General features: G+C 42.9%; 1 protein-coding gene across 14 annotated transcripts in view; it reads left to right on the top strand.

Annotated features, from left to right (window-relative positions):
• The window catches only part of Syne2 (spectrin repeat containing nuclear envelope protein 2), a 289,785-nt gene that overhangs the window by 182,512 nt on the left and 82,302 nt on the right, over positions 1-24,971 (top strand). For 12 of the 14 annotated variants that reach the window (XR_004770080.1, XR_004770079.1, XM_027418272.2 and 9 more), the window contains 11 exons: positions 241-315; positions 1,694-1,804; positions 2,615-2,731; positions 12,112-12,342; positions 16,193-16,375; positions 17,555-17,683; positions 18,266-18,387; positions 19,233-19,374; positions 21,940-22,071; positions 23,635-23,787; positions 23,881-24,090. Coding sequence is in view for 12 of the 14 variants with exons in the window: in XM_027418272.2 (XP_027274073.1) it covers positions 241-315; positions 1,694-1,804; positions 2,615-2,731; positions 12,112-12,342; positions 16,193-16,375; positions 17,555-17,683; positions 18,266-18,387; positions 19,233-19,374; positions 21,940-22,071; positions 23,635-23,787; positions 23,881-24,090 (1,605 nt within the window). In the remaining 2 variants the exon portion in view is untranslated. The remainder of the gene's footprint in view (positions 1-240; positions 316-1,693; positions 1,805-2,614; positions 2,732-12,111; positions 12,343-16,192; positions 16,376-17,554; positions 17,684-18,265; positions 18,388-19,232; positions 19,375-21,939; positions 22,072-23,634; positions 23,788-23,880; positions 24,091-24,971) is intronic. The other 2 variants (XM_027418271.2, XM_027418277.2) reach the window with 2 other exon arrangements.

The following is a 24,971-nucleotide window of genomic DNA, read 5'->3' as shown; positions in this document are numbered from 1 at the left end:
ACATCAATGAAAGGCATTCGTGTTGCCTGGGGGTGGGGCCATGGGGGTCATGCAAATTAAAAGAATTCCACGGGTGAGATGTTTGGCTAGGAGAACTGAAAGGCACAGAGACTTTGGGCGGACGTGGGCAGACATCTTGGGCAATGCATAAAGATTTAGTTACATAAAAATGCAACCAGGCCAGCATGCCGTGCTAGTCCACAGCAGTGACCACAGGTGTTCTTGTGCTGTGCCTTTTAGCTGAACAGAACAAGCTCCATGTCTTTCCTGCCAGTGGTCAAGGAGGAGGCAGAAGAAAGCTCCGTGAAGAGTGAAGTAAGGACAAACAATGTTCTTTTTGTTTTTGTTTTTTGTTTTAAATTATTCTATTATTTTTTAAATTGTCAGGCGTGGGGGATGGGTAAGGGGTTATATACCCATGACATGAGTAAGGAGCCTTCAGAGGCCAGGGGTGCCTGATGCCCTGGAACTGGATTTACAGACCCCAGAGTGGATGCTGGGAGTCAAACTCAGTCCCTGCAAGAGCAATACATACTCTTCTTAACTGCTGAACCATTTCTCTAACTCCCAGGAAAACACTTTTCTTGTTAAAACTGTCTAGGACCACATCTCTAAATGAATGTCAATGAAAACCTAAGGCTTTTAAAGTTAATGTTGTATTCTTTTTTTTTTTTTCAATTGAGACTGAAGTACTTATTCTCTTATTAATATTACTAAGTTCATCTAAACCTACTTTGCCGTGGGAGAGTGGAATAAGTGTGATTTGGAGGCTCTTGTTGTGTAAAGAGTTTTCTGTTGCATTCTGACTTCCAAATGCTCCTCTGGAGCTTTGAGACTATTTGGTTTGGTGTGGTTTTTAGCAGATAATTGTTTTGCATATTCGAGACCGGCTTTTGTTTCAGAGTAGTATTGTCAAGAACATGAGTTGTGTTTGCAGCTAACATAGCTTAACTGGTTGAGAGAGACTTAACCTTGATACCAATTTCCATTTCATGCTCAAAACACATCATTGCACATCTTACACTCAAAGAAGCCCCAGCAGGAGCCCGCAGTCTATAGGACTCAGGCATGACCACAGGACAGTGTTTTGCTCATTTCCTAGATTACTTACTTCATGGCTCCGTTGTCACACAGAGCAGACCTTTTTTTCCTATTGGGTGTCACTAGCACATGGTGTAACTGAGTTGGAAGGAAAGATGACCGTTTACTTTGTACTCCAACCACCAGACAGCTTCAACTCACAGTCTAATTACATCCTTTTATGGTGGAGAAATTTCGAGATTAGAGGAGGACCCAGAGCCCAAGTGAAGAAAACACACACACGTTTTCATTTCAGACACTTAGAAGCTTCCGAGCTGACACATATAAAGAATTTGTCTCTGACAACAATAACAAAAAAAAAGTATATGTTCATCAGGTTGCAGGGGTGTTTCTGACAAATAAAAAGTATACCACTTAAGATTACATTTACCAAGACATTAAATTCTGAAGCGACATTGATTAATCTCCTTTGAGGGATGTGAGATTATTACTCTTCAGTAAATAAAATTGTGGATTGTTTTAGGCTCAAGAAAAACATCCATATCTGGAGAAAATTGCCCAATAGGTTGAGTCTTGTTGGAAGGAGCTGAGTGGGTCTCTGGTTGTGAAAAGGAAAATTTTCCCTTTGCTGACCGACTGTCCACTGTCTTAGGATGGACGTAAGAAAACGGAGCTACCTTCTGCATCCTGGTCTCTTCTGTGGAAGCACAGCATGGACCCAGAGGAGGATGGGACATTCTCGTCCTCTGCCACCATCGTGCAGGTACCTGGGGGAATCACCGTATGGGTTGTCGAAGCTCCTTGCCCGAGTTCTTCCCATGCTCCTCTTTGTTCACGATGCCCTCAGCATCTCCAAGGCTTCACAGTGGCCCATATGAAGACTAAAAACGAGAGATAGCAAATCGAAGGGTTTGTTTGAAAGAATATTTATATGAGGAAATGCTTCTGCCACATTTTTTGATGAAATTGTTCATACTTAGGACAAACAGCATGATGCTTTGAAATACCGGTACACTGTGAAACGGCTAAATCAAGTTCATTCATGCACGCATTGCCTCACATATTTATCATGAGTATATTGACAACACTATAAAAGTCAATAATTTTTAAAAAGTAAATACTGTTGGTTATTCACAGAATTGCCTTTCCTTGCCTATTCCTTTTTGCACACATGGTTGACATAATATAATCTCACACAGGTACACACTCATACATATAAATAAAATAAGGTAAACCTTTTTTTTTTTCCTTGCAAACATCACAGCAGGGGCAGGAGAGATTGCTCAGAGGTTAAAAGCACTGGCTGCTCTTCCAGAGGTCCCGGGTTCAATTCCCAGCAACCACATGGTGGCTCACAACCATATACATGCCAGAACACTGTATACATAATAAATAACTTAATTAATTAAAAAGAAAAAACACACAGCAAAAAGACTTTCAAAGAAACATCTGCAACTAACTGATACACCTGACTTCTGAGCAAGCAGGCGAACGATGAATGGGCAGCTGAGGAAGAGGGGCTTCTCTGGCAGCAGGGGAGAGCCTGGCCAGGAGCTGAGTCTTCTCTCCACAGGAGGCAGATGGGAGAATTAGCACCTGTGACAGTTCCATGGCACACATGTTTGCACCAGACTCGGGAAGCACTGAGCAAGGGCCAGAACCTTCCCCCAGGCTCAGCCAAACAGGAGAGGTAAGACCCTGCCTGTCAGCCACAAGCTGGCTGCTCAGGTTGGCAGACGGCACCCACCGTAGCCCACTGCTGTCTTGACTTTTGCAGTGCTTTGTGTTGAGCCACAGGGCCCCTGTGGTCCAGCATCCTCGTGTGTGATGTCGGCTATCCCGATGCAAGTTTTACCATCTATTGTTTACATTTCCCACTTGTTCATCCGTTGTCAGCCTGAAATAGTGGTTGAGTTAATGACTAAGTGTTTAATTCGCGTGTACAACACACAGAGGTGGTGAAAATGGAACAGAGCATGCATTGATCGAGGGCCTGTTCGGAAAAGGCATTTATGTTCTTTGTTGCTTAATCGTGAGATTATAAGAGGCAAGTTAATACCTACCTTATGTTTACAAAGGAGGATCAGATTCAGAGGGTGAACTACAGGAACTACGCAAGAGAGAAAGGAGTTGCCCCAGTACATTCCCTTCCAACTTCCTAATTTGAAACCCACTACACTTCTCAAGAAGGGTTACCACAGGGCTCTGTTTCTAGGCCGAACCTGCTGGTGGAGTGGACCTGAAGCTCCAGAGGTCTCACTTCATAACTCGTGAGAGACCCAGGAGTGCTTTTTGCTGTGTTTTCTTTTTGAAAGGGCTTTTTTTTTTTTCCATATGGGGTTATGCTTATATGTCTTTTTCCTTAATGTTTTGTCTGTTCTTAGAAAAATGAACACTGGTTATCAAATTGTCATTCCTCTTTGCCCCTTCTCCATCCACCCTCCGTCTCTCTAACAGTACAGACATCGGAGGGGTAGACTCACTGGCAGTACTCAGCGAAAGTCCAGGAAAATTGTTGGCCTGCTTAATGTTTGTTTCATGGTGGTTTAATTTTGCAAGCCAGAATTGGCCTGGGCTCTTTGGTTGGTTGGTTTGGTTTTTAGAAGCATTATATTTATTTTATATATGGGTGTTTTGCCTGCGTGTATGTCTGTACACCACACACACACACACATTGCCCTCAGAAGTCAGAAGAGAGCATCAGATCCACTGAAAATGGAGTTACAGATGACCGTTAACCACCATATAGGTGCTGGGAACTGAAACTGGGTCCTCTGCCAGAGGAACAAATGCTTGTAAACAGTGAGCCATCTCTCTGGTCCCTGCTCTGTTGTTTTTAAGACAGTTAAAAAATGGTATGTAGGGCTAACAAGATGGCTTCGTGGGTAAAGGCAGTTGTAGCACAACCTGGCAACATGAGCTCAATCCCCCAAACACATATAAAAATAGGAGAAAACCAGCTCTGCAGAATTGTCCTAATTCCATGCACTTCCTTTCCCTCTCCCTTTCTCTCTCTCTCTCTCTCTCTCTCTCTCTCTGTCTCTCTGTCTCTGTCTCTGTCTCTGTCTCTCTCTCTCTCTGTGTGTGTGTGTGTGTGTGTGTGTGTGTGTGTGTGTGTGTGTGTGTGTGTGTTCGCGTGTGCGTGCATGCGTGCGTGTTAGAAAGGGTCTATATGATATATACATATAGGTCATTCATATATATATATATATATATATATATATATCCATCCTTTTACATATATGTATATATACACATGCACACGTGTGGGGGGAGGAGGAAAGGGGGGAGACCGGCAAGCAGGGAGGCAGAGGCCACTGCTTTGGCTATGTTTAGCTCTGGTAGAAATTCCGTGTCATGTGTACTTCTCCTGGTATGGTTACTCTGTAAGATCTTTTACCCTGAACATGGTACCACTGAGGAGAAAAAAGAGAAAGGGGGAAGAGTACCATAAATTTGAGGGGATGCTTGCAGTGAGCCACACACTGAGGTTTTTACATTATCTTTCTTAATCCTCACACCAGCCATGTTAGGAAGCTGCCACTGTTAGCCTACTTGACAGATAGAGATGTTGGGGCTTAAAGCTGTTAAGTCTCCAGAGCCTTCTAGCTACTAAGAGTCTTTGGTTGGATGGTTGGTTGGTTGGTTGGATTCTTGGTGGTCTGGTTGGTTTGTTTCTTCGTTGGTTGGATTCTTGGTTGGTTGGTAGGTTGGTTTCTTGTTTGATTGGTTGGTTGGATTCTTGGTAGGTGGGTTGGTTGGTTTCTTTGTTGATTGGATTCTTGGTTGGTTGGATGGATGGCTGGCTGGCTTGCTGGCTGGTTGGCTGGTTGGTTGGTTGGATGGATGTTTTTTGAGATAAACTTGCTCTTTATCAGGCTGAGCTTGGATATGCTGTGTTCCTGACTCAACCTCCCTAGTGCTAGAGTTGCAGACTATACCCCCCCCCCACATCCAGATCACGATAGGTTCTTGGAAAAAAGAAAAATCAGTTAGATGCCACCTTTGGCCACTGCAGGGACAGCCATTTAGTGACTCCAACACTCTTCTTTTTCGTACCTGGCACCATTTCCATCTCATGGGCATGCCGCCACCTCCAGAGAGGGATAATTAGGGGCTCCACTGAGATGGCAGCACATGTCATCAGCCATGTATCAGCTTCAGTCTCTTATTTTAGAAGTTAAGAGCTTTGGCCAGGTGAAGATTCCAGTACTCAATAATAATTCTGAGTCATTTCTGACCCATGTTTCCTGAAAATAAATATTTAATACAGAAATCTGTGTTAGATCTATATGTGGGCTGTTGGGCATTGTCTTCGGGCAGTTACTGATGTTATGAGATGTCTGGAAGATGCACATGTGTTTTTAGAATTGAATGAAATGTTGATGGATAAGTTTAAAGGAGATTTTTTGCCATGAAATGTAGCAATAACCAGAATATTAAACTTCCAGTTTAAGTGCGGCTCTTTCCTATAGGTCAGAACTTTTCGACTTCTAGTTAAGACCCTTCTATGCCTGAGCTTCTACTCAACCTGAGCACACAGGTATATAAAATAGGTATAATGTCAGGTACTTACTGATAAATAAATCACAAATTTATTTTTAAACAGTTCTTTGAAGGTGGAAGAGATGGCTCAATGGGTAAGAGTTCTTGGTGAGTAAGCATGGAGACCTGAGTTTCAATCCCTAATGCCAATATAAAAAGCCAGATGTAGCCACACACGCTTGTAACACTGGCACTGGGAGTTAGAAACAGGAGGATAGCTGCGGCCACTAGCTTCAGCTTAGCACCTACTTCAGTGAGAGACCCCACCTCCAGGGAGTAATAAGAAGAGTGATAAAGCAGGACACACACAACTCCTCCTCTGGCCTCCACACATACGTGTGTGGGCTCACATGCACAACAAAATTTTAACATCCCCATAATTCTTTGGTATGCATATAGTGTTACCATTAATAAAATAATGGAGGCAGTTTCGCATGTTAGTGAGATTTGTATGCTTGATTATTTTTACTGCATCTTGGGCTGAGCACTGGACTCTGCAGGATACAGACCATCTTCACATCTTCCAGAGTTTGTATTTTGATTTCATCATAGTCAGTGCTGAGGTCTGGTATGTAGCTCGTTTGGTGTAATGCTTGATTAGTGGGTATAAAGCCCTGAGTTTGACTCCAGTACTTAATAACCTTCACATTAGCACACACTGTAATTTCAGCACATGGGAGGGAAAGGCCAGGAGGATCAGGTCTTCAAGGTCATTCTCAGCTACAAAGTAAGTTCAAGGCCAACCTGAGTTACATGAGACTGTTTTCAAAACAAGACAGAGCCTAAGGAGATGGATTACTGGGCAAAAGTGCTTGTTGTGCAAGCATGAGGACCTGAGTTCAAATCCTCAGCAACTATGAATTTTTTTTTTTAAGGCATGACTGTACATACCTAAAACCCCAACATTGGGAGGCAGAAACAACCAGAATCAGCCAGCCTAGCTAAAATGGCAAGTGCATTAAAACAGAAATTTTGTTCTTTTTTTTTTTTTAATATTTGTAAGAGTTATCCTGGTAAGATTAGAAAAAATTGATTCTCTCATATCTGGTAGTTTTGTCTGATTGAATCAGCAATTTGGAAGGTCACTTGGGAGAATATAAAATATTCCTTTCCTTTGATTTAATAATCCTTTAAAACCAAACAAACACACAGAACCAGGGTCTGTAATATAACTTGAAGTCAGGAATGTCAACATAATCTTTTTGCTGCAGATTGCTTTGGCTATCTAGGTTTTTTGAGCTTCTAATATGAATTATGAGATAGGTTTTGTTTTTTCTTTTTGTTTTGGGTTTTTTTTTTGTTTTTTTTTTTTTTTAAGAATAGCACTGGAATTTTGATTTCTGGTTACCTCAGAACTTTTATCATGAATTATTTGGATTTTGTCAAAAACCTCTTCTGAATCTATTATGATGATTACGAAGTTTTTGTTTTCTAATCTATTCGTGTAATTTACTGTTTCTTGATTTACATATTTGAGTCATTCCTGTACCTTAAAATGAAACAAACTTGGGTCATAGTAAGTGATGTTTCTGATGTGTTCTTGAATTTAATTTGCAAGTGTTTTATTGAAGTTTTCCTATCTCGTGTTGGTTTAAACTTGGTCATATGCATCAAGAAATGTATCCATGTCTTTTAGATTTTTCCAATTTAGTGAACTATAAATTTTAAAGGTATTTTCTAATGATTCGCTTATTTTTCTTGGTATCTTTTGTAATCTATCTCTCTTTGTTTCTTTTTGATTTGGCTAAGGTTTTGTCAGTTTTGTTTAAATATTTTCAAACAGCCAACCTTTTGGTGCTAGAGAGATGGTGCAGCAGTTAAGTGCACAGACAGTCTTTCCAAAGAACCTAAGTTTCATTCCCAGAACTCATGTAGACAGCCCCAAACCACCTGTAACTTCCAGCTCCAGTGAGATTCAACAGTTCTGGTCTCTTTGTGTACTGGCATAGAAGTGCACATGCCCACACACAGACCTACACATACATACAGTTTTTTTTTTTTTTTTGTTTCATTAATCCTTTGTATTGTTTTTAGTTTTGTTCATTTTCATTTCATTAGTTTCTGCCCTGTTCTTAAATTTCCTTTTGAATATTGAGCATTAAGGTATTTGAGTCTGTCTGGTTTTTGAATGTAGGCAATCATAGCTGTAATCTTAGGACCGCTTTCATTGTATTACATAGATTTTTTTGTGTGTCATTTTTATTTTCATTTGATTTTAGAAATTTCTTTTTATTTCCTTCTTGATTTCTTTGATGAATCACTCATCATTCAGTAGTGTGTTCCAGCTCTAGGAGTTTGAGTATGTTCTAACACAACACCGTTCATGAATGCTCCACTTTGATATATGCTGAAGAATAATGGCAGGAAAATATTAGAAGTCTTTGTTTTCCATATTACAGCAAGTTTAAAATTCATTGGTGAGAACATCAGAGAGCTAGTTACAGCAAGATGGAGAGGCTCTTCTGTAGGCCTAAGGTGCTGACAGGGACATTTTCTGCTAAGTAAATATATTTCAAGAAGTTTGTACCTGTTAGTTACAGGATGATGGCTCTAACATAGAGGTGGGCAAAGGATGACTATTGAGGGAGAGGGAACCTAAAAGTAGTCTGAAATAGGTGAATTCGCCCTGGACCTGCACCATTCTAATCTCTAATCAGTCAAATGGTCTCTGCAGACACAGTTTCTCTCCAGGAATCCAGCTTCACAACCACTGTGTTGCTATAAGAGCAGAAAAGTGTATAGTGAAAATATGGAATTTATACCATTCAGTAGCAATGAATCTGTGCCAAGGTGTTTTGGGGGCATTTGTTGGTGTTGCATATGACGATGACATGTACATTGTAAAATGAACATTGTGTGTTCCAAAACCAAGACTTGTGTGTTCCAGAGGCAAGATTTCAGGAAGATCACATGATGTAACCTGGGCAATATGTCTTCTAAAGTGCATCTATGGAAACCAGAGGACAGTGTTTGAGAGTTGGGTCTTGCCTTCCACCTTGTTTTGGGTTTTCTTTGTTTGTTTAAAGCCAGGGGAGAAAGGCTTTACTGATCGGTAGAGAAACATTCTGGGTGATGAGGGATTGTCATGCCTCTGCATTGTTGAAGCTAGTGTCTCTAGGTCATTAGCTTCCTGACAGCCTCTGCCTTGCCTCCCTTCTCTCCCTAGGAGTGAGTGCTAGTATTATAGATTCAGGCTGCTGCATCCAGCTTTTTATGTGAAGCTTGGGGATCAAACTCAGGTCATCAGGCTTGTGAGGCAAGAAATTACTCACTGAGCCATCTCCTTACAGCTTCATTCCATATTTGGGTTGTTGTCCTCATCGTTTGTTTGTTTGTTTGTTTATTTATTTATTTATTTATTTATTTAGGTAATCCAATGTTCAGAAACCCTTTATGTTGTCAGACTTTTCAGAACAGGTACATTCATTTGTGGGACTTCATTGAGGGTTGCAACCCATAATTTACAAAGCTTGGGTTTAGATCAGTGGATGCCAAAGAGTTTCTGAAACTGTGAGAGAATACATGGATTTTTACATTGCAAAGCATAGTGGAATCAGGGCTCTGGCAGTTTTAATAAACTCTCAAAGCAAAGTCCATGTTTCCTCATCTGTACATGGAATAGAGGAGTTTGTGGTGTGAGATAAGGATCTGATTTTGGCACCACATTCATTAAGAATCAGTAATACATGCGGGAGGCAGAGGCAGGCGGATCTCTGTGAGTTCGAGGCCAGCCTAGTTTCCAGAGCGACTGCCAGGATAGGCTCCAAAGCTACACAGAGAAACCCTGTTTCGATAAACAAAACAAAAAGAACCAGTAATACTAATAAAAGATAGGAAGCATTTGCTTTATTATCAGAGCGCCTACAGAATTCTTATTTAGTAGCAAACACTTGTGTCAACATTTTTAATCCCCACCCCCACCCCCAATGCACCATATAAACCGTTCACTGAAATGATTTCGGTCTTCAGGGTTTAGGGCTAGCAGATAAAGCAGGACTGCTGTTTCAAAAAGTTACTGAGGACTCCTTAATAGGTTTTCTGCCACCCATAATAGGTTTCTCCACCAACACAGTAAGCCAGAATTGAAAAAGTATAGCAACAGGTTTATTTGAGCAAAGCAACTCCCTTGCGGGTTCTTCAGTCCCAGAGATCAAGGCTGGAGAAGTCATGCCCACAAACAAAACAGAGAGGTTATATAGGTTGTATGCAAGGAGGTGATGATGAGCCCATCACAAGCTGGGTTTGTGCCCAAGTATGGTCAAAAGAACTCTTTAGAGAGGGACTTGGGCAGCTGGCAACTTCAGGGAAGGAGGCTGCAGTTGCTGCCAAGAATGCAGAGCTTGGCTTTTTGGTGCCTTTCCTTTGTTTGGAGACTATCTGAGAGGACATGGATTGGGAGGGAGAGAGAGAGAGAGAGAGAGAGAGAGAGAGAGAGAGAGGTTCCAACTGAATACTCCTGATTTAAAGATCACAGAGTCAGAGCCCTGTGACCCTGTGCTAGTAGCCTATGTCCAGACCTGCACTTTCTCAGAAGCGCTTTTAAGGGATGGGAGGCTATGAACTGTTCACCATCCCTCAGCTCAGGGTTCAGAACTTAAACAATAGATGTGGGTATGGGGGAGAGCTGTTCCATGAGAACCCTGAGGCCACTTTCAGCTCTTCTAAGGTTGCATGTAGTTGTTTTTTTTTTTTCCTTCTGCCCCCCACCCCCCACCCCCACCCCTTTGGATCTTTTCAGGTTTAAATAAAGGGCAGATTAGTCATCCAGCTTGCTCATTTCCTCATTAAGTAAGGTAAGATAGTAAGAAAGCAGAACAGCTTGACCTGCCAGAGGAGGGCAAATAAAAATTTTGAGTAAACTAAGAAAACGGGTGATAAATTAGTTATCACGGATTCACCAGTTGGTATTAACAGATGATGTCAGCAGAAAAAGGAGATCTTATGGTCTTTGCCACTAAGATATCATCATACCTCAAAAGTAGGAAACAATGCATCAGTTATTTATGTAACCAGTCAGTTATATAACTAATCAGCCTAGAAATTGATGTCTGGCAGTAATTCCCACAGCTTTTTACCTTAGCAAAGACCACCGGAGCCAGGAGCAAGAATGGGCCTGGTGTAGGAGACTCAGGGAAGATGCTGGGAGAGAAAGAAGGCTTCCTTCAGAAGGTACCCTTTGAAGAAAATTGTAAAATAGGTAGATGAAGGCAGGAGAAAATTTGTTGGTTTTTGTTGTTGTTGTTGTTTTTATTGTTGTTGTTCTACCATCTGGAGCACTGGAGATCAAACTCAGGGCCTCTCACATACCAGGCAAATATCCTACCATTGTGGATACCCCAAGCCTAAGAAATTGTATTTTACTGGAAAAGAACAAATCCATGTAAAGTTAGTCAGGAAAATATAAGCCCTCTGAGGTTACATTTTTGAGGTAGGATGTTATGTTTGTGAGCAGCTCCTGTTGGAAGTGTGTTGTTTGGACCAAATTGTGCTTTATTAGACAATTGCTAACAAGTTTGCATACAATCTTAAGTGGAAATGTTGCAATTCGTCTTAATTCTAATTAACATAGAATGTATGGAGACCAGTATTTTTACAGGTCAGAATGCAAATCCATATTCCTGAGGGATTTCTCCAGATGGGTCAATGTCCTCTCTGAGTATTCTGGGAAAGGGTAGGCCCTACAGTGTCAGGCAAGTCAGCCATGTTAAAACAATCTTTACCTCCACATTGAAACTAACAAACATATCTGGGATTAAGTTTGCTTTTGTATTTTGTTTCAGTACAGAGAGGGTATATCACACTTTATTTAAACTTTACATTAACACAGTCTGTTCTTAACATTTGAGAGTCTAGAAAAACAAAAGCCGTCTTAGAGATTTTTTTCTGGGGGAAAGGAGAAAACGTGTATTACTCCACGAAGTTCATTACTTGACCCAAGCTGTTTTGGACAGAGAAAAGCTTAGATGAATAAAGAAACATTAAAATATAATCTTGCTACTTGGGAAGATGTTAAAATTGTGTGGCAGATTACAGTATATTTTTAGCTTTGCCGGCATTTTGCTGCTGTTGCTGCTGTTGTTGGGTTGTTGGTTTTGCTTTTGCTTTTGCTTTTTTTTTTTTTTTCCCCTGTTTGCATGGGGTGCACAGCAGTGTCAGCCTTGCTCAATCATTGTGTGTCATACAACTTTAAGCACTGGCCAGTTCCCTGAAGTGTTTGGGACACACACCCTCACACACTCTCTCACCTGTCTCCCGGGGATCGCCACTCTCCACCTCTGTGCCCAGGAATACTGTACCTGTGTGTATGCAGATTGGCTGCCTGGAAACCTGTGCCACCAGGTCACGTGGTTGTTGCTATGAGTGTGGAGGTGCATTTTTCCTTTTCTTTCTTCCTCCTTCTGTCCTTATTTTGTTTCTTTTACTGGCGGGAAGAGGGATTGCAGGTTCCCAGGTCTTTCCAGGCCCCGTGTAAAAGCTTTAGATTCCTGGCTTCTCACGGCTGGATTATCTTTGGCTTCATTTTAGGGTGCCACACCTTCCATTGAGGCTGCACCTCTGGACTTTCCTCACGAACAAGGAGCTTTTGAGGCCACAGTGGAGAGAAGTAGGCCTCAGCCCTCAGAAGTCCTCCATGCCTGCAAGACCCAGGTGGCCCAGCTGGAGCTGTGGCTGCAACAAGCCAGCGTGGCATTTGAGCCGGAAACATTAGACACAGACATGCAGCAGGTGGTGGAGCAGGAGCTGGCTGGGTGCCAGGTAAGCCGGCCAGGCAGGAGGTTAGGGTTTGCCTAGTCACCCATCTCCTGCCAAGATGGGGCAAATTGCTCTGAATGCGCAGTATGCTTCTCCTGTGGCTCTGAACCTCACATTTATTTTGGATTCAGCGGGTAGTTTTCACTGTTGAATCTTTGAAATTCTTTGTGTAGTCAGTCCCTTTGAGGAGACAGAAGTGAATAACAGCCCAGAGTACAGAATCCAAAACCAGCCCTGTCATGTTAACCAGGAGCGTGGACCAATCAGATTTTCATCTTCTCTCTGCCAGTAGAGTAGGTTAGCTCACAGAATTCTTGTCGGGATCGAATGAGATGAGCTCACAGTGTCTGGTATTAAACTGTGTTCAGGGTTTGCTATTGTTTCTATCTATAACCACAAGATTGTGAACAAGTTATTAGCCCATCGGAATGAAACTAAGCAAGATAACGTGCAAGATTTCGAAGACCAAAACAAAAGAGCTTTGCGTCCATGTTAGCAGGAGTGCTCTGAGTTTGGGAAGAGTGAGAATGTCAACTTCCTTGTCTGAAGTCACTCTAAGGCTAGCTTGCCAGCTCAGCCCAAAGGCTGGGATCTCTGTGTCTCTCCAGGGAGAGGCTGGGATGACGACACCTCAGCAGCTTAGTTGCTGTCACAACAGCAGATGCTTGCTGGCCGCTGAAGGTGGCCTCTCCCCATGCTGTGTCTAGCAGACCAGCCTTGACCTCCTAGCAGGGATGAAGGCAGCTCATGTCTCAGTGTCTCTCAAGGCACTGGCCCTGCCAACAGAAGTTCTTCCTGCAGGAACCGGTCCTGTGATTGAGGTAGCCAGCTCCACTGGAGATGGGCCACTTACCTTTCATTAAACCGGACTACCTGCAAGGGGAGGTGACAGGACAGAGGTAGTCCTGATAGTTCTAATAGTCTACCCTGACACTGGCTTTCTGGTTGACCTCCCGGTGATGAGGTTCCACACGAAGACCAGAGCTACACTAAGTTGTACCCCAGGTGTTCCCAAGTTCCGTGAGGCTATCCAATTTGCTATCTGATACTGATTTGCTACCAACCAGGTAGACCTCATGCAGACAGCTTGTTAACCACTAGAATGCCCATCCTCTTGCTAGCTTTATATCCATTTTGAAGAGTGAGAAGGGACTCTGCAAGAATGAGACATGCCCACCAGGTGGCAATAGCACCCAACAAGCTTGCTGTGGGCAGACTTGGCAGGAATGTGAGTCTAAGGAACCAGGAAGTTTTTCATTGAGGATAAAGGTGGGGATGGGGAACATGGATTCCCAGGGGGCTTAGGCATCTATCTACTGCTGTCCCAGCACAATGGAGAACCTGGATCAGAGAGCAGCAGAAGCATTTTATAGTCCAGTCTTACCCAAGGCAGATCTTACAGATGAATTACCCAGTTCTCAGGCTCTAAGTGGCTGAAAACATGCTTCATTTGAACTACATTTAAAGATCACTGAATTTATAAAAATTTGGGTTTAGCGATGGTGAGCTTTGAATTTATTCAGTCAGTAGGTAGAGTTCTTGCTTAGCATGCATGAAGTCAGCTTTCAATCCTGAGCCCTGTATGAACCAGTGTGGCATGGTATCTAAGATTTCAGTAACTGGAGCAGAGGCAGGAAGATCAGGAGTTTCATGGTCATCCTTGGTTACATAGTGAATTTGTGGCCAGTCTGAACACATATTTTACATGTCTGTAAAACAAATACATAAAATATGTGCATTAAAACAGCAATTTTGTTCTTTTTTTTAACATTTGTAAGAGTTATAACATCCTGGTAAGATTAGAAAAATTGATTCTCTCAGATCTGGTAGTTTTGTCTGATTGAATCAGCAATTTGGAAGGTCACTTGGAAGAATATAAAATATTCCTTTCCTTTGACTTAATAATCCTTTAAAACCAACAAACAGAACCAGGGTCCCACCATGTAGCTCAGGCTGACCTAGAACTGTTTTGTAGAACAAGCTAACTTTGGACTCAGAGATCTGTCTACATCTGATTCCTAAGTGCTTACTTAGAAAAATAAATTTTAAAAGGAAGGAAGGGATAGGGGTGGGGGATGATAAAAAATAGAAAAAGTAATTAAAGAAATAAAATATTTGCATGGCTTTGATCCCACTACTCAGCGACAAAGACAGGTGGATCTCTGAGTTCAAGACCAACCTGGTCTACAAAGTGAGTTCCAAGCCAGCCAAAACTACCCAGTGAGACCGTAGATCAAAATAGAGAAGAAAGAAAGAAAAAAGATTGTTCCTCAGAAAATAAGGGGCTGTTAAGAGCACCACCACTGGCTAGTCTTCCAGGGAACCTGGGTTTGATTCCCAGCACCCACATGGTGGCTCACAGCCATCTCCAGTCCCAAACCTCTTCTGACCTCTGAGGGTGTTGCATACACATAGTACACAGAAAAAAAAATAACAGATAAAATTTAAAAGAACTCTTTAAGGTGATAACAAAAATCACGACAGCTTTAATTAGTAAACTGAAGGTCTAAAAGCAGCTTAAGTAAAGCAGTAACAAACGGGAAGCTGAGCAAGTCAGGGAATATCAGCTTGAGGCTATTGAAATGGTCAATGGGAAGCATCAGTTGTAAACATATAAAATATTTGCATAAAGCTGATGCATGGTAAGCAAGCCAGCCTACAGTTGTGGTTGCCTTTGTGAATGCCACTCCAAAAGCCTGGCATACATACTGTTGAAGCTCTGAAGAACCCATTGGGATGCGATAAGTAGTTTTCTGGGATAAAGGGGTTACAAGTCTATTTGGAGGTAGAATGTTTCTTTAATTGAACTTGGTCTTAGTCTCAGGTTGAGCTTTGTGCTAGTGGCCTTGGTGCTGGAATGTGGAGTGTGCAAAGGGCTGCTGAGCCTGTGCCCAGCCAGTTGGCATGGTTGCATGGACTCCTGAGCTTTGAGAGAATGCAGGAATCTGTTGAGGAGGAATGCAAAGAGCCTGACATGCACTTTCTGCAGCCGATTTATTTTTAGACTCATGTAGATAGATAGGTTGGCTGTATCAGTCACTAAGCACATTATGATCCAAATGACTCCTGTGTTTTGCTCTTTGGGGGACTCAATTGGCTTGAGAAAGAGCAAGAAATGGGCAAGGGGAAGAACCAGCAAATACATGTGTAGAATTCTTTTGGTTCTCTATTTAACAGCTGGACTACAACAGAAAAGATTAGAAAGGCCGGGGGAAATAGTCAGGGTTTTCCACTTAATCTGGTGCTTAAATACTCTATATGATTTTAAGTCATTAAACCCAAAGCACACACATGAAGCAAAAAGTACTCAGAGCTAACTGACTGATTTCCTCACAACAAATCTAGAAGGTAAATCTGTCATTTTCTCTGTTTTAAACATCACCCGAAGGCACACACCTGGGGTTCCTGAGTGAACGTGGCTACTATGTGGCCAGACTGGCATTCAAACCCAGATAGACTATTTAGCATCTGTGTTGTTAGCCAGCAGGAACCCTTGGGCATCATAATTTGTAGTGCTTTCCGGGGTGATTACAGGGTTATTTAGTGTAACTTCTCCAATCAGGGTTGATTTAATCACCCCCCTGCTTTTCAGCACAGAATTATGTCAAAATTCATGTTTTTCCAAGGTCCCTTCCCATCCTGCTTTTGGGACTTCTTATATATTCTGAATCAAAGAAAGCAAATCTCACTCATTTTGCAATCAACAAGCAATCTGCTTGTTGGAGACTGACACCATAGGTTAGCTGTGTGGCTCAGCAGTAGGCGACATGCTATGTATTCACACAACCCCCGGTTCAATCCCTACCCGACCCCTAACATCGACTGAGGATAATTTGGTGATGTTCTCTCCTAGGCTATGCTGACAGACATCGAGCACAAGGTGGCTTCTCTGTTAGATACTTGCAAAGACCAGGGCCTGGGGGACTGCGGAGCCACTCAGCAAGAGGCTGAAGCTCTTTCCTGGAAACTGAAGACTGTGAAGTGCAACTTGGAAAAGGTCCAGATGATGCTTCAGGAGAAGTACAGTGAGGACCAGGTAAGCTTGGAGTGGAGCTGTGCGGACATTGCAGAGCCTGCGGGCAGTACTCTGGCTGGAGCTGGCAAAGCAAATGGAGAGACACTATCCTCATTAGAGAGCCATGGGATGTTAAGGCGAAACTGACTTCTGGGATTGCACTTTCATTTCACTGTACAGGTTTCTAGGCCTGGGTAGCCCTTGGTGGCTGTAGGTTGGCGTGAGTGAGACTGAGAATTCTCTTGATCATGACTCTGATACAGAAAATTCTTCACAGGGGAGGCTGTGTTTTAAAGGATTTGGGGGGCCAGCAATATGCCTTAGGGTTACCCCCTAAGGTAGCAAGATTGCCCTGCAAGCCTGATAACCAGAGTTCAACCCTCTGAACCCACTGGAGAAGGAAAGAACCAACTCCCACAAGTTGTCAACTGACTTACCCATGTTCACCGTAGCACACACATGCCTGTGTGTACAGACACAGACACAGACACAGACACAGACACAGACACACACACACACACACACACACACACACACACACACACACACACACACACGGAGGGGGGAGGGAGAGAGAAAGAGAGAACAACAAATAATTTTTTTTTCAAGACAGGGTTTCTCTGTGTAGCTTTAGAGCCTATCCTGGCACTCGATCTGGAGACCAGGCTGGCCTCGAACTCACAGAGATCCACCTGCCTCTGCCTCCCGAGTGCTGAGATTAAAGGCGTGCGCCACCAATGCCCAGCCATATTTAAAATTTTTAATAAAATAAAGTGAAGTAATTTTGTGACTCTAAGAAGATGAAGCCATTATAGAATATATATATATATATATATATATATATATGTAGATAAGATTAAAATTTCTATTAAAATTTTCTATTCACAGTCTACGTAGACTGTGAATCTACGTAGCTCAGTTGGTTGAATGCTTGCAAGCATGAATACCTAGGTTCAATCCCTGTCACTAAATAAATAAATAAAAATATAATAAAATAAAAACTACTTCATTAAGACAAAATCCTGTTTCCAGGGTCCTTTTGTTTTTCATTTAGAAATATCTATACTGATCAGACTATCATATAGTTAAAGTGTCTTCATAGTTTCTAAAGCAGTCTGTGTAGCTCAGATCATTGGGTCTTTTTTAATTAGTCTGCCATCATGCAACGCATGTATGTTGGTTTATGTGTTGGTTTTCCAGCATCCCACCGCTCTCAAGCAACTGTCAGAGCCCGACCTTGTCCTCCAGCCAGCTAGCCTGTCTGAGCTTGGATCTGTCATAACTGAAAGGCCACAGTTCAGTAAACAGAAGGATGTTCCCCAGACACAGGTAATTCCCACCCTCTCGGTTGTAAGGAGGGGAACCAAACTTCCTAGACGGTGTTTCTAGGGTCCTGGGGCCTTCACAGCAAGCTGAGTTTTGAGCTTTGTGACTGCATTCCTTCTGTCCGTTTCCACTTGATCCTTCAGGAGACTGCATTTTAAACCAAGTGACCACCTCCAGGGCAAACTTAGCTCTTTAGTTTCAGCCCTGCTTTGTTTCTTGTTTCATAGCATGCTCATTGGTAATTTTTCCACGTGCATCCAATATAGTCTAAGTAACATTTGGCTATTGTATGGTTATTTTATGGTTTTGTTTGTTCATTGTATCTTTGGGTTTATTGTTTGTCTGTTTGCAAGGCTGGGGAAGGAAGTTAGGACCTGGCACATGTGAGGCAAAAGCTCCTACAGTGAGCTACAGCAACAGCTTTTAGCTGAGTTTTGGGAAAATACATGGTAACAAGAATAAGCAAATGAAAAAGAAAAGTGGTAATGACTTGAGTGGTGCAAACTAGATTTCAGCAAACGACATTATAGAGTGCTAACTGAAAAACTAGCTCAGTTAAGCCATTTGAATTGTATTCACTTACAGGTTGTGGAGTTAAAACCACTGGAGCAGAAGGATTTAATCAAGTTCACAGAATTTAATGCTAAGAAAACATGGCTACAGTATTGCCAACAGGATACAGATGCAAATCAGCAATCGGCTTCGAGGTAAAGTGTTTCTAAACTTCTCTTGTTATGTGTGTGGGTGTTTGGCCTGCCTGTATGTCTGTGCATCATTACATGCCTGGTGGCTGAGGAGACCAGGAAAGAGTGTTAAAGAATCCTCTGAACTAGAGTGATGGACAGTTGTGAGCCAACATGGCTGCTGAGGATTGAACCTGGAACCTCTGGAAGAGCAGCAGCGCTCCTAACTACTGAGCCATCTCTCCTGCATAAGCATTAAGTATGATGGACATCTGTAATTTTGCTTTTGTCCCTCTCTCTTTTGTTTAGTTTGAGACAGAGTTTTGTGTGACCCATTTTGGCCTCAAACTTGCACTATGACATTCTGATCCTCCTGCCCCTGCCTCTGCCCCTGAATACTAATAAGATTACAGGGATGCACTACCACGCCTGGCTTGTGTGATGCTGGCAGTCAAACCCAGGGCATTGTGCATGCTGAAAGCACTGAGTGACATTCCCAGTCCCATAAAAACAAATTAGGTTTGTTTATTTTATGTGCTTGAGTTTTTTGCCTTTGTGTATGTATGTATACCACTTACATGCCTGGTGCCCATTGAAGCCAGAAGAGGGCATCACATCCCCAAAAACTGGACTTAGGGATGGTCATGAGCTACTACATGGGCATTGGGAAATGAACCTGGGTCCTCTGCAAGAGCAGCAAGTGCTGTTAACCACTGAGCCATTTCCTCATCCCTCCCAGCTGCTTTTGGATATTTATTATGGGGAGAACTGTTTATTTTAAAATTCTGCACGAAGCGTTGTCTAAATGTAACATGAGATTGTTTTTTGTGCCAATTCTTTTCACCCTTTTTTCTCTTCCTTCTCAAAAGCAGTAAGGTTCCTAGCCCTGGAAATGCAGCTCCAGATTCAGGCTTGCCACCGCAGGGCCAAAGTGGTGATAAATGGCAGTATCTTCACCATGAACTAACTTCAAGACCAAATTCCCCGGCTCCTCAGCTCGTGGAGGCTCAGGTCTGTGTGCTTCTCTATCTCTATGAGCCCAGCAAGGGCTCATCTAGAAACCTTGTGAGCTCTGCATGGTGTATTGGTTTGTTCTCAAAAATTAAAGGAACCCTGTGGCTTCTTCCCCTGGACCCACCCTCCCTCTATGCTCCTGTAGTACCTGCTTCCAGTCATAGCTCGATCACCATGCTTCTCATTTGCGTATCTGCCTATGCATTAGTTTGTGTTTCTGGGACAGACCATCTTAAGGGAGGACAGATGACTTTGACTCAGTTTCAGGAGGTCATTGTGAAGGGGAAGTCATGGCAGCTGGGGCAGCATCCTCTATAATGACAGGTGTCTATGATATGGCTTGTTCTCACATCTTTCTCGATGGATCAGAAAGAGAGGGGGAACCAAAGCAGGGCCAGGCTATTACCCTCAAAACCCATCACCAGTGGCCCACGTCCACCAGAAAGACCTCACATCTCAAAGGTTCCCTTCCACAGGAATGCCAGCAACCCACCAGGGACACTCCAGATTTAAACTGGAATGGTCTGTGTTCCTGTTAGAAGGTCAGAGAAGAAAATCCATGTCTTCTTGGTTCACATTTGCGTGTCTAGCATAGTACCTACGAGAACCTGGAGTCTTAGTAACTGTCTGTTGAATGGGTAGCAGGTACTAAGTTTTACAAAACACCTCTAGAATAGTGTGTGCATGCTGTCCATTCATCAGAAGATACTGTAGAACCTACCTCGTGCCAGCCCATGCCAATGGCAAGTTTTGTTCACACTGAGCTCTCCCCGGACAGGGAACGAGTGGGTCGCCTGGCTTGGCTGCTCTAAGCCATCAGGTTTTATCAGTCATAGCTATGCACTTAGATGGCCTGAGCAAAGGTCCTCAATGAGTTCCTAATCTCCAGTCTAGTGGGAATGCATTTCCTGCTCAGAAGCTTATTTGACCATTCGGAGTTGAATTAGCCTCCTGGCTAGGATCTTGTCTCGGTTTCTCCTTATTAATTACGCTTAAAACTTGTATATACAAGTGTGTTTTAAAGTACTATCAGTTCTTTACCCCCTGGAGAGTCCTCTACCTCCACAACCTACTTCTTAAGTTTGTCAGTGAGTTCCTGAGACTTTCAGATGTGCATGCAATGGATTTTGATCGTATTTACTCCCACCCCCCACTTGTCTGATATCCACCCCTATTCCCTCCCAACTTTATGACCCCCTCTTTTAGAGCCCACTGATTCTAATTTGTGATGCCCACGTTCTTACAGGTGTAGAGCCATGCAGTGGAGCACGAGGCCTCAGGGACTTTGCCCCGGCCACTTTGGCATGTCCATTGCTGTTATAAAATATTTTTTTCAAATGAGAAATTCACTCAAGACTCATTGTTCCTTCTAAATATGGTTCATTTCCAATGCTCACATGCCTTTTCAATAGCAAATCAAATGTGACTCAACCCTAATAGTGATTGACTTTTAGGGGTCTTGTGGGGTAGTGGAGGTTTGAGATGGGGTTTCTCTGTGTAGCCCTGACTGTCCAGGAACTCACTCTGTAGACCATGCTGTCATTGAACTCAGAGATCCACCTGCCTCCGCCTTCAAAATATTGGAATTAAAGGCACACACCATCTCCGCCTGGCTTTTTCCTAATTGTGTATCTCATTCTAAGAGTTGGCTATACAAGGAGCCAACTAGTAAATAAACTACTGTATAGTAAATAGACTAGTCAAAAACTGGCTACATAGCCAGGAAGTGATAGCTCACACCTGTAGTCCCAGCACTCTGGAGGCAGATGGATCTCTGAGTTTTGAGGCCAGCCTGGTTTACAGAGTGAGTTCAAAGACATCCAGGACTACACAGAGAAACCCTGTCTCAAAAAAAGGGGGGATGGGGGGGGACTGGCTAAGTTTGTGGTTTGAATATCTCTCCTATTAAATTGAAAGATTAAATTGAGAATGTAGCTCAATGGTTGAGCACTTGCCTAACATATAGAAGACCCTGGGTTCAATCCCTTAATCTGCCAAAAACAATAAACAAATACATATACATATACATACATCTATAAATTAGTGGCTTTATTAATTCCTTTAATTTTTTTTTAAGCGGCTTGCGAGCCGCTTAAAGATGCCATGCAACAGAGTTCAAGCAGAGGGGCCTTTTATTAAGGGAAAGGGACTGTAAAAAGGAGAGAAGGGAGATGGAGACAGGCCTCTGGGGACAGGAACAGCAGGGAAGAAGAGAGAGAAAGAGAGGGATGTGAGGTGGGCAGGGCCCTTTTAAAGGCGAACATAGTGAATGTGCAGAGGTGATGCCCTTAATGGCAGCAGCTGAGGGTGTATCCTGTCAGAACTCCAAAGGCAGGTCAGTACAGATGCCTAAATACTAATAATTGTGTTTTCTCCCTCATTTTAATATCTAAATGGATTTTCATTTTTTGTTTGTTTGTTTGTTTGTTTGTTTTTTAATAGTAACAGTGTACAGTAGAGAGGGTACCTGGGAAGACTGGACGCTGAGGCATTCCTATCCTGTTTACGTTAGCTCCTGCAGGGGTTCATGCTATAACTTACTAGGTTTCTCTTTTAAAATAGGTGGTCACAAATACAAGTACTCTGCCCAGTGTGAGTGAGTATAACTTTAGATGCCCTACAGCTGACGAACTGCAAACTTACACCACCCAGCTTGAAGATCTACGTCAAGAAGCAAACAGCCTTCAGACACAGGTAGAAATTACATACTGTGAATTGTTCGCATTGCAGTAACCTTCTAAAAAAAAGAAAGACAGGATATCATCATTGCACATTAGTCATAATCTCCTTCACTGGACAAACAATAGAGTCATAATAGTCTTGGGGTTAGAAATGGGATTTTTCTTGCTTGCCAACTGTGGTTGTACATGTCACGCTGAGAATTGAATCCAGAACTTCCCATGCCCTATTGAAAATGCTGTCTCACTGTGCTCCATGCACAGCCCTTTGCCACTTCTGGTGAATTTTGCAGTGGCTCCCTAAAACAGTATGCAAAGACTTCTAAATCTGAGCCCAGGATCAACAAGGGGTGTGTATATGTGAGGGTGTGGTAATTGATTAGTGATGTCTGCAGAATGCCCTGGGATAGAATGGATGGGAAAAGAACATAGGCAAGGTTTCCAACCTTGAGTGAGCTTATTCTGAGTGGTGTGCTGGGTGATATTAGGTATTCTTCAGCCAAGACAGTAAGGAAATGAAGCATACATGAGGGTGAATGGAAGTGGGCTAGTTAAATGTTCTAATTAATAACTTAGGGGCCATGGCATATAGCCCAAATAGTTTTAACTAGTCAGGAACTCAAGGCAAAGAAAAAGATGGTTCTGATAGCTTATGCTAAAGTGGAACTGTGGCTCTCCAACCTACTAGTATATGGCAGCTCAGCCCCAGGGGCCCCCTTGGAAATGCAGCTATCTAAGTGACCTCATAGCCCATAGCTGACACTCCTGAGTCCCTCTTTCTGCAACCCATCTCTCTCTTTATGGTACTTTTCCTTCTCTTCCTAACTATCCCCTCAGCTTCTCCCTTATAAGTGTTCTTCTCTTAGCTACACTTAATTAGCCCACAGTCTCTACATTAAAATGAGGACGAGCTGCAGGTGAGGTAGTACATGCCTGCTATCCCAGCACTCGGGAGGCAGAAGCAGGTGGTTTGCAAGTTCAAGATCAGTTGAGCTGATCACAGCTTGAACATTTTTGAGGCAGGGAGCAGGAGGAGGAGGCTTGTACCTTCACCTGGATGGCCATGCTAAGGGGGACTCTCACCTAGTGGTCCACCTTTTAATTCCATTCAATACTCCGTCGCCTCGTTTTCTTAGCTTGTTTATCTCAGTGTTAAAAAAAAAAATCTTCATTTTATTTATTTATTCTATGGTATAATTCACAGGATAAGTAGATTAGTTCACCAGTTAATAAAACAGTAACCGGGCATCTAGCAAGCATTAGTTGGAACAATTTGTCATAACATTTTTCAGAAAGTAAGCCTGGAGAGATGGCTCAGTGGTTAAGAGTACTGCTCTTTCAGAGGGCTGACGTTCAGTTCTCAGCCACCATTATCAGGTGACTTAATCCTGTAATTGCTTCCATGGGCACCTGCCCTCCCATGCATATACCCCCCACACAGACACACACAGGCGCATATAATTAATATCTAAAAATAAGTCCTTTAAAAATGTAATATAAATTGCACACTCTAATGGAAATGTGGAAAACACAAGTGAAGGAAGGCAAGGAATCCTAACATTTTTTTTTCTTGATTTAGGAAAGTATGACAGAAGAAACATACACCAATTTGGATAAAAGATTATTTGAACTCTTTCTGAGCCTCAGTCGGTGCCTGGGCAGTGTGGAGGAGCTGCTGCAGAGACCTGGGCTGCTCAGAGAGGATGCCTCTGCCCAGCAGGCACTCTTTGAGGTAGTGCAAACTAACGCACCTGTGTCTGGTTTTTCTGCAGCTGTGCGTCAGGCCAGAGCTCACTGTGTGTCTTCCTTCCTCTCCATCTTGCAGAAACTGGCTCTGGAGCTGAAGAAGCTTTATTTAGCTCTGGGCGACAAGACGGATGATCTTCTGAAAGCTGTGACTTGGCCTGGCAAGAACACCACCTTGCTGCCTGAATGTTTCAATGCTCTGAAAGTCAGCCTGGAGCGCACCCAGGCAAAAGCTGCCTGGAGAAGCTCATCCCTGAAGGCTGGCCTTGACCACAGCCGCAGCTATCAGGTGTGACCCTGACTGTGCAGCCAGGACCCTCAGTTGCCATCAGTTCTTAGAGAGAGTGCTGAGGGAGATAATGAGGCCTGCCTTTGCTCTTAGTAGGGATACTGCTTGAAAATGTGGCCCTCCTCCAAAAACTGTGGGTGTCAAGATGATCTAACATGTTTCTTTTCTTGTATTGCATTTGCCACTTTCAGATTGTCATGGAGAGTTTTTTATTTAACTTTCTAGGCCGGAGAGATCGGTTACTATTTTTGACAATTCTGTGAAAACCCAGGGCCCTGGTAGATTGTTAAGGGAGGGTCTTGAGACAGATGAGTTAGAAAGCTGCTAAAAACTGCATAATGAAAAAGAAATGAAACAAAACACCACTTAAAGGAATCTGGCCCATAAAAAGCAAATCTAAGGGCTTGAGGAGATACCTTCATGGATAATAGTGCTTGCTATAAAAGCAAGAGGACCTGGGTTCAAATCCCCAACAGCCATGAAAAAGCCGGGCATGGCCATACATGCCTGTAACCTCAGTATAGAGGGCAGAGAGAGGTGGATCCTGGGAGCTGGGTGGCCATCCTAGACAACAGTGAGCTTCTGGTTCAGGAGAGACCCTGTCTCGATGATGATGATGATGTGGAGAGTGATAAAGGAAATACCTTCTTGGCATCTGCTTGCACGCAGATGTGCATATACCACATACATACAAAACCTCAAAAACAGTCAAACCAACCAACCCTGAATCCAGGAAAGCTTCTAGAATCCAAGTAAAATATACCTAAGGGGGAAAGAATATGTTAGCACCAGGGGTGCAATCAACCAAAACCAGAACAAATGGCTCATATTTTCTTACACATAGGTATCCAAGAGACAAAAAAGGAGAGTAGGGGAGCCAG

Source organism: Cricetulus griseus, chromosome 5, assembly GCF_003668045.3.
Source record: "Cricetulus griseus strain 17A/GY chromosome 5, alternate assembly CriGri-PICRH-1.0, whole genome shotgun sequence".
Lineage (NCBI taxonomy): Eukaryota > Metazoa > Chordata > Mammalia > Rodentia > Cricetidae > Cricetulus > Cricetulus griseus.
The sequence above is the reverse complement of the archived record's forward strand: the minus strand, read 5'-3'. Positions and strand labels throughout refer to the sequence as shown.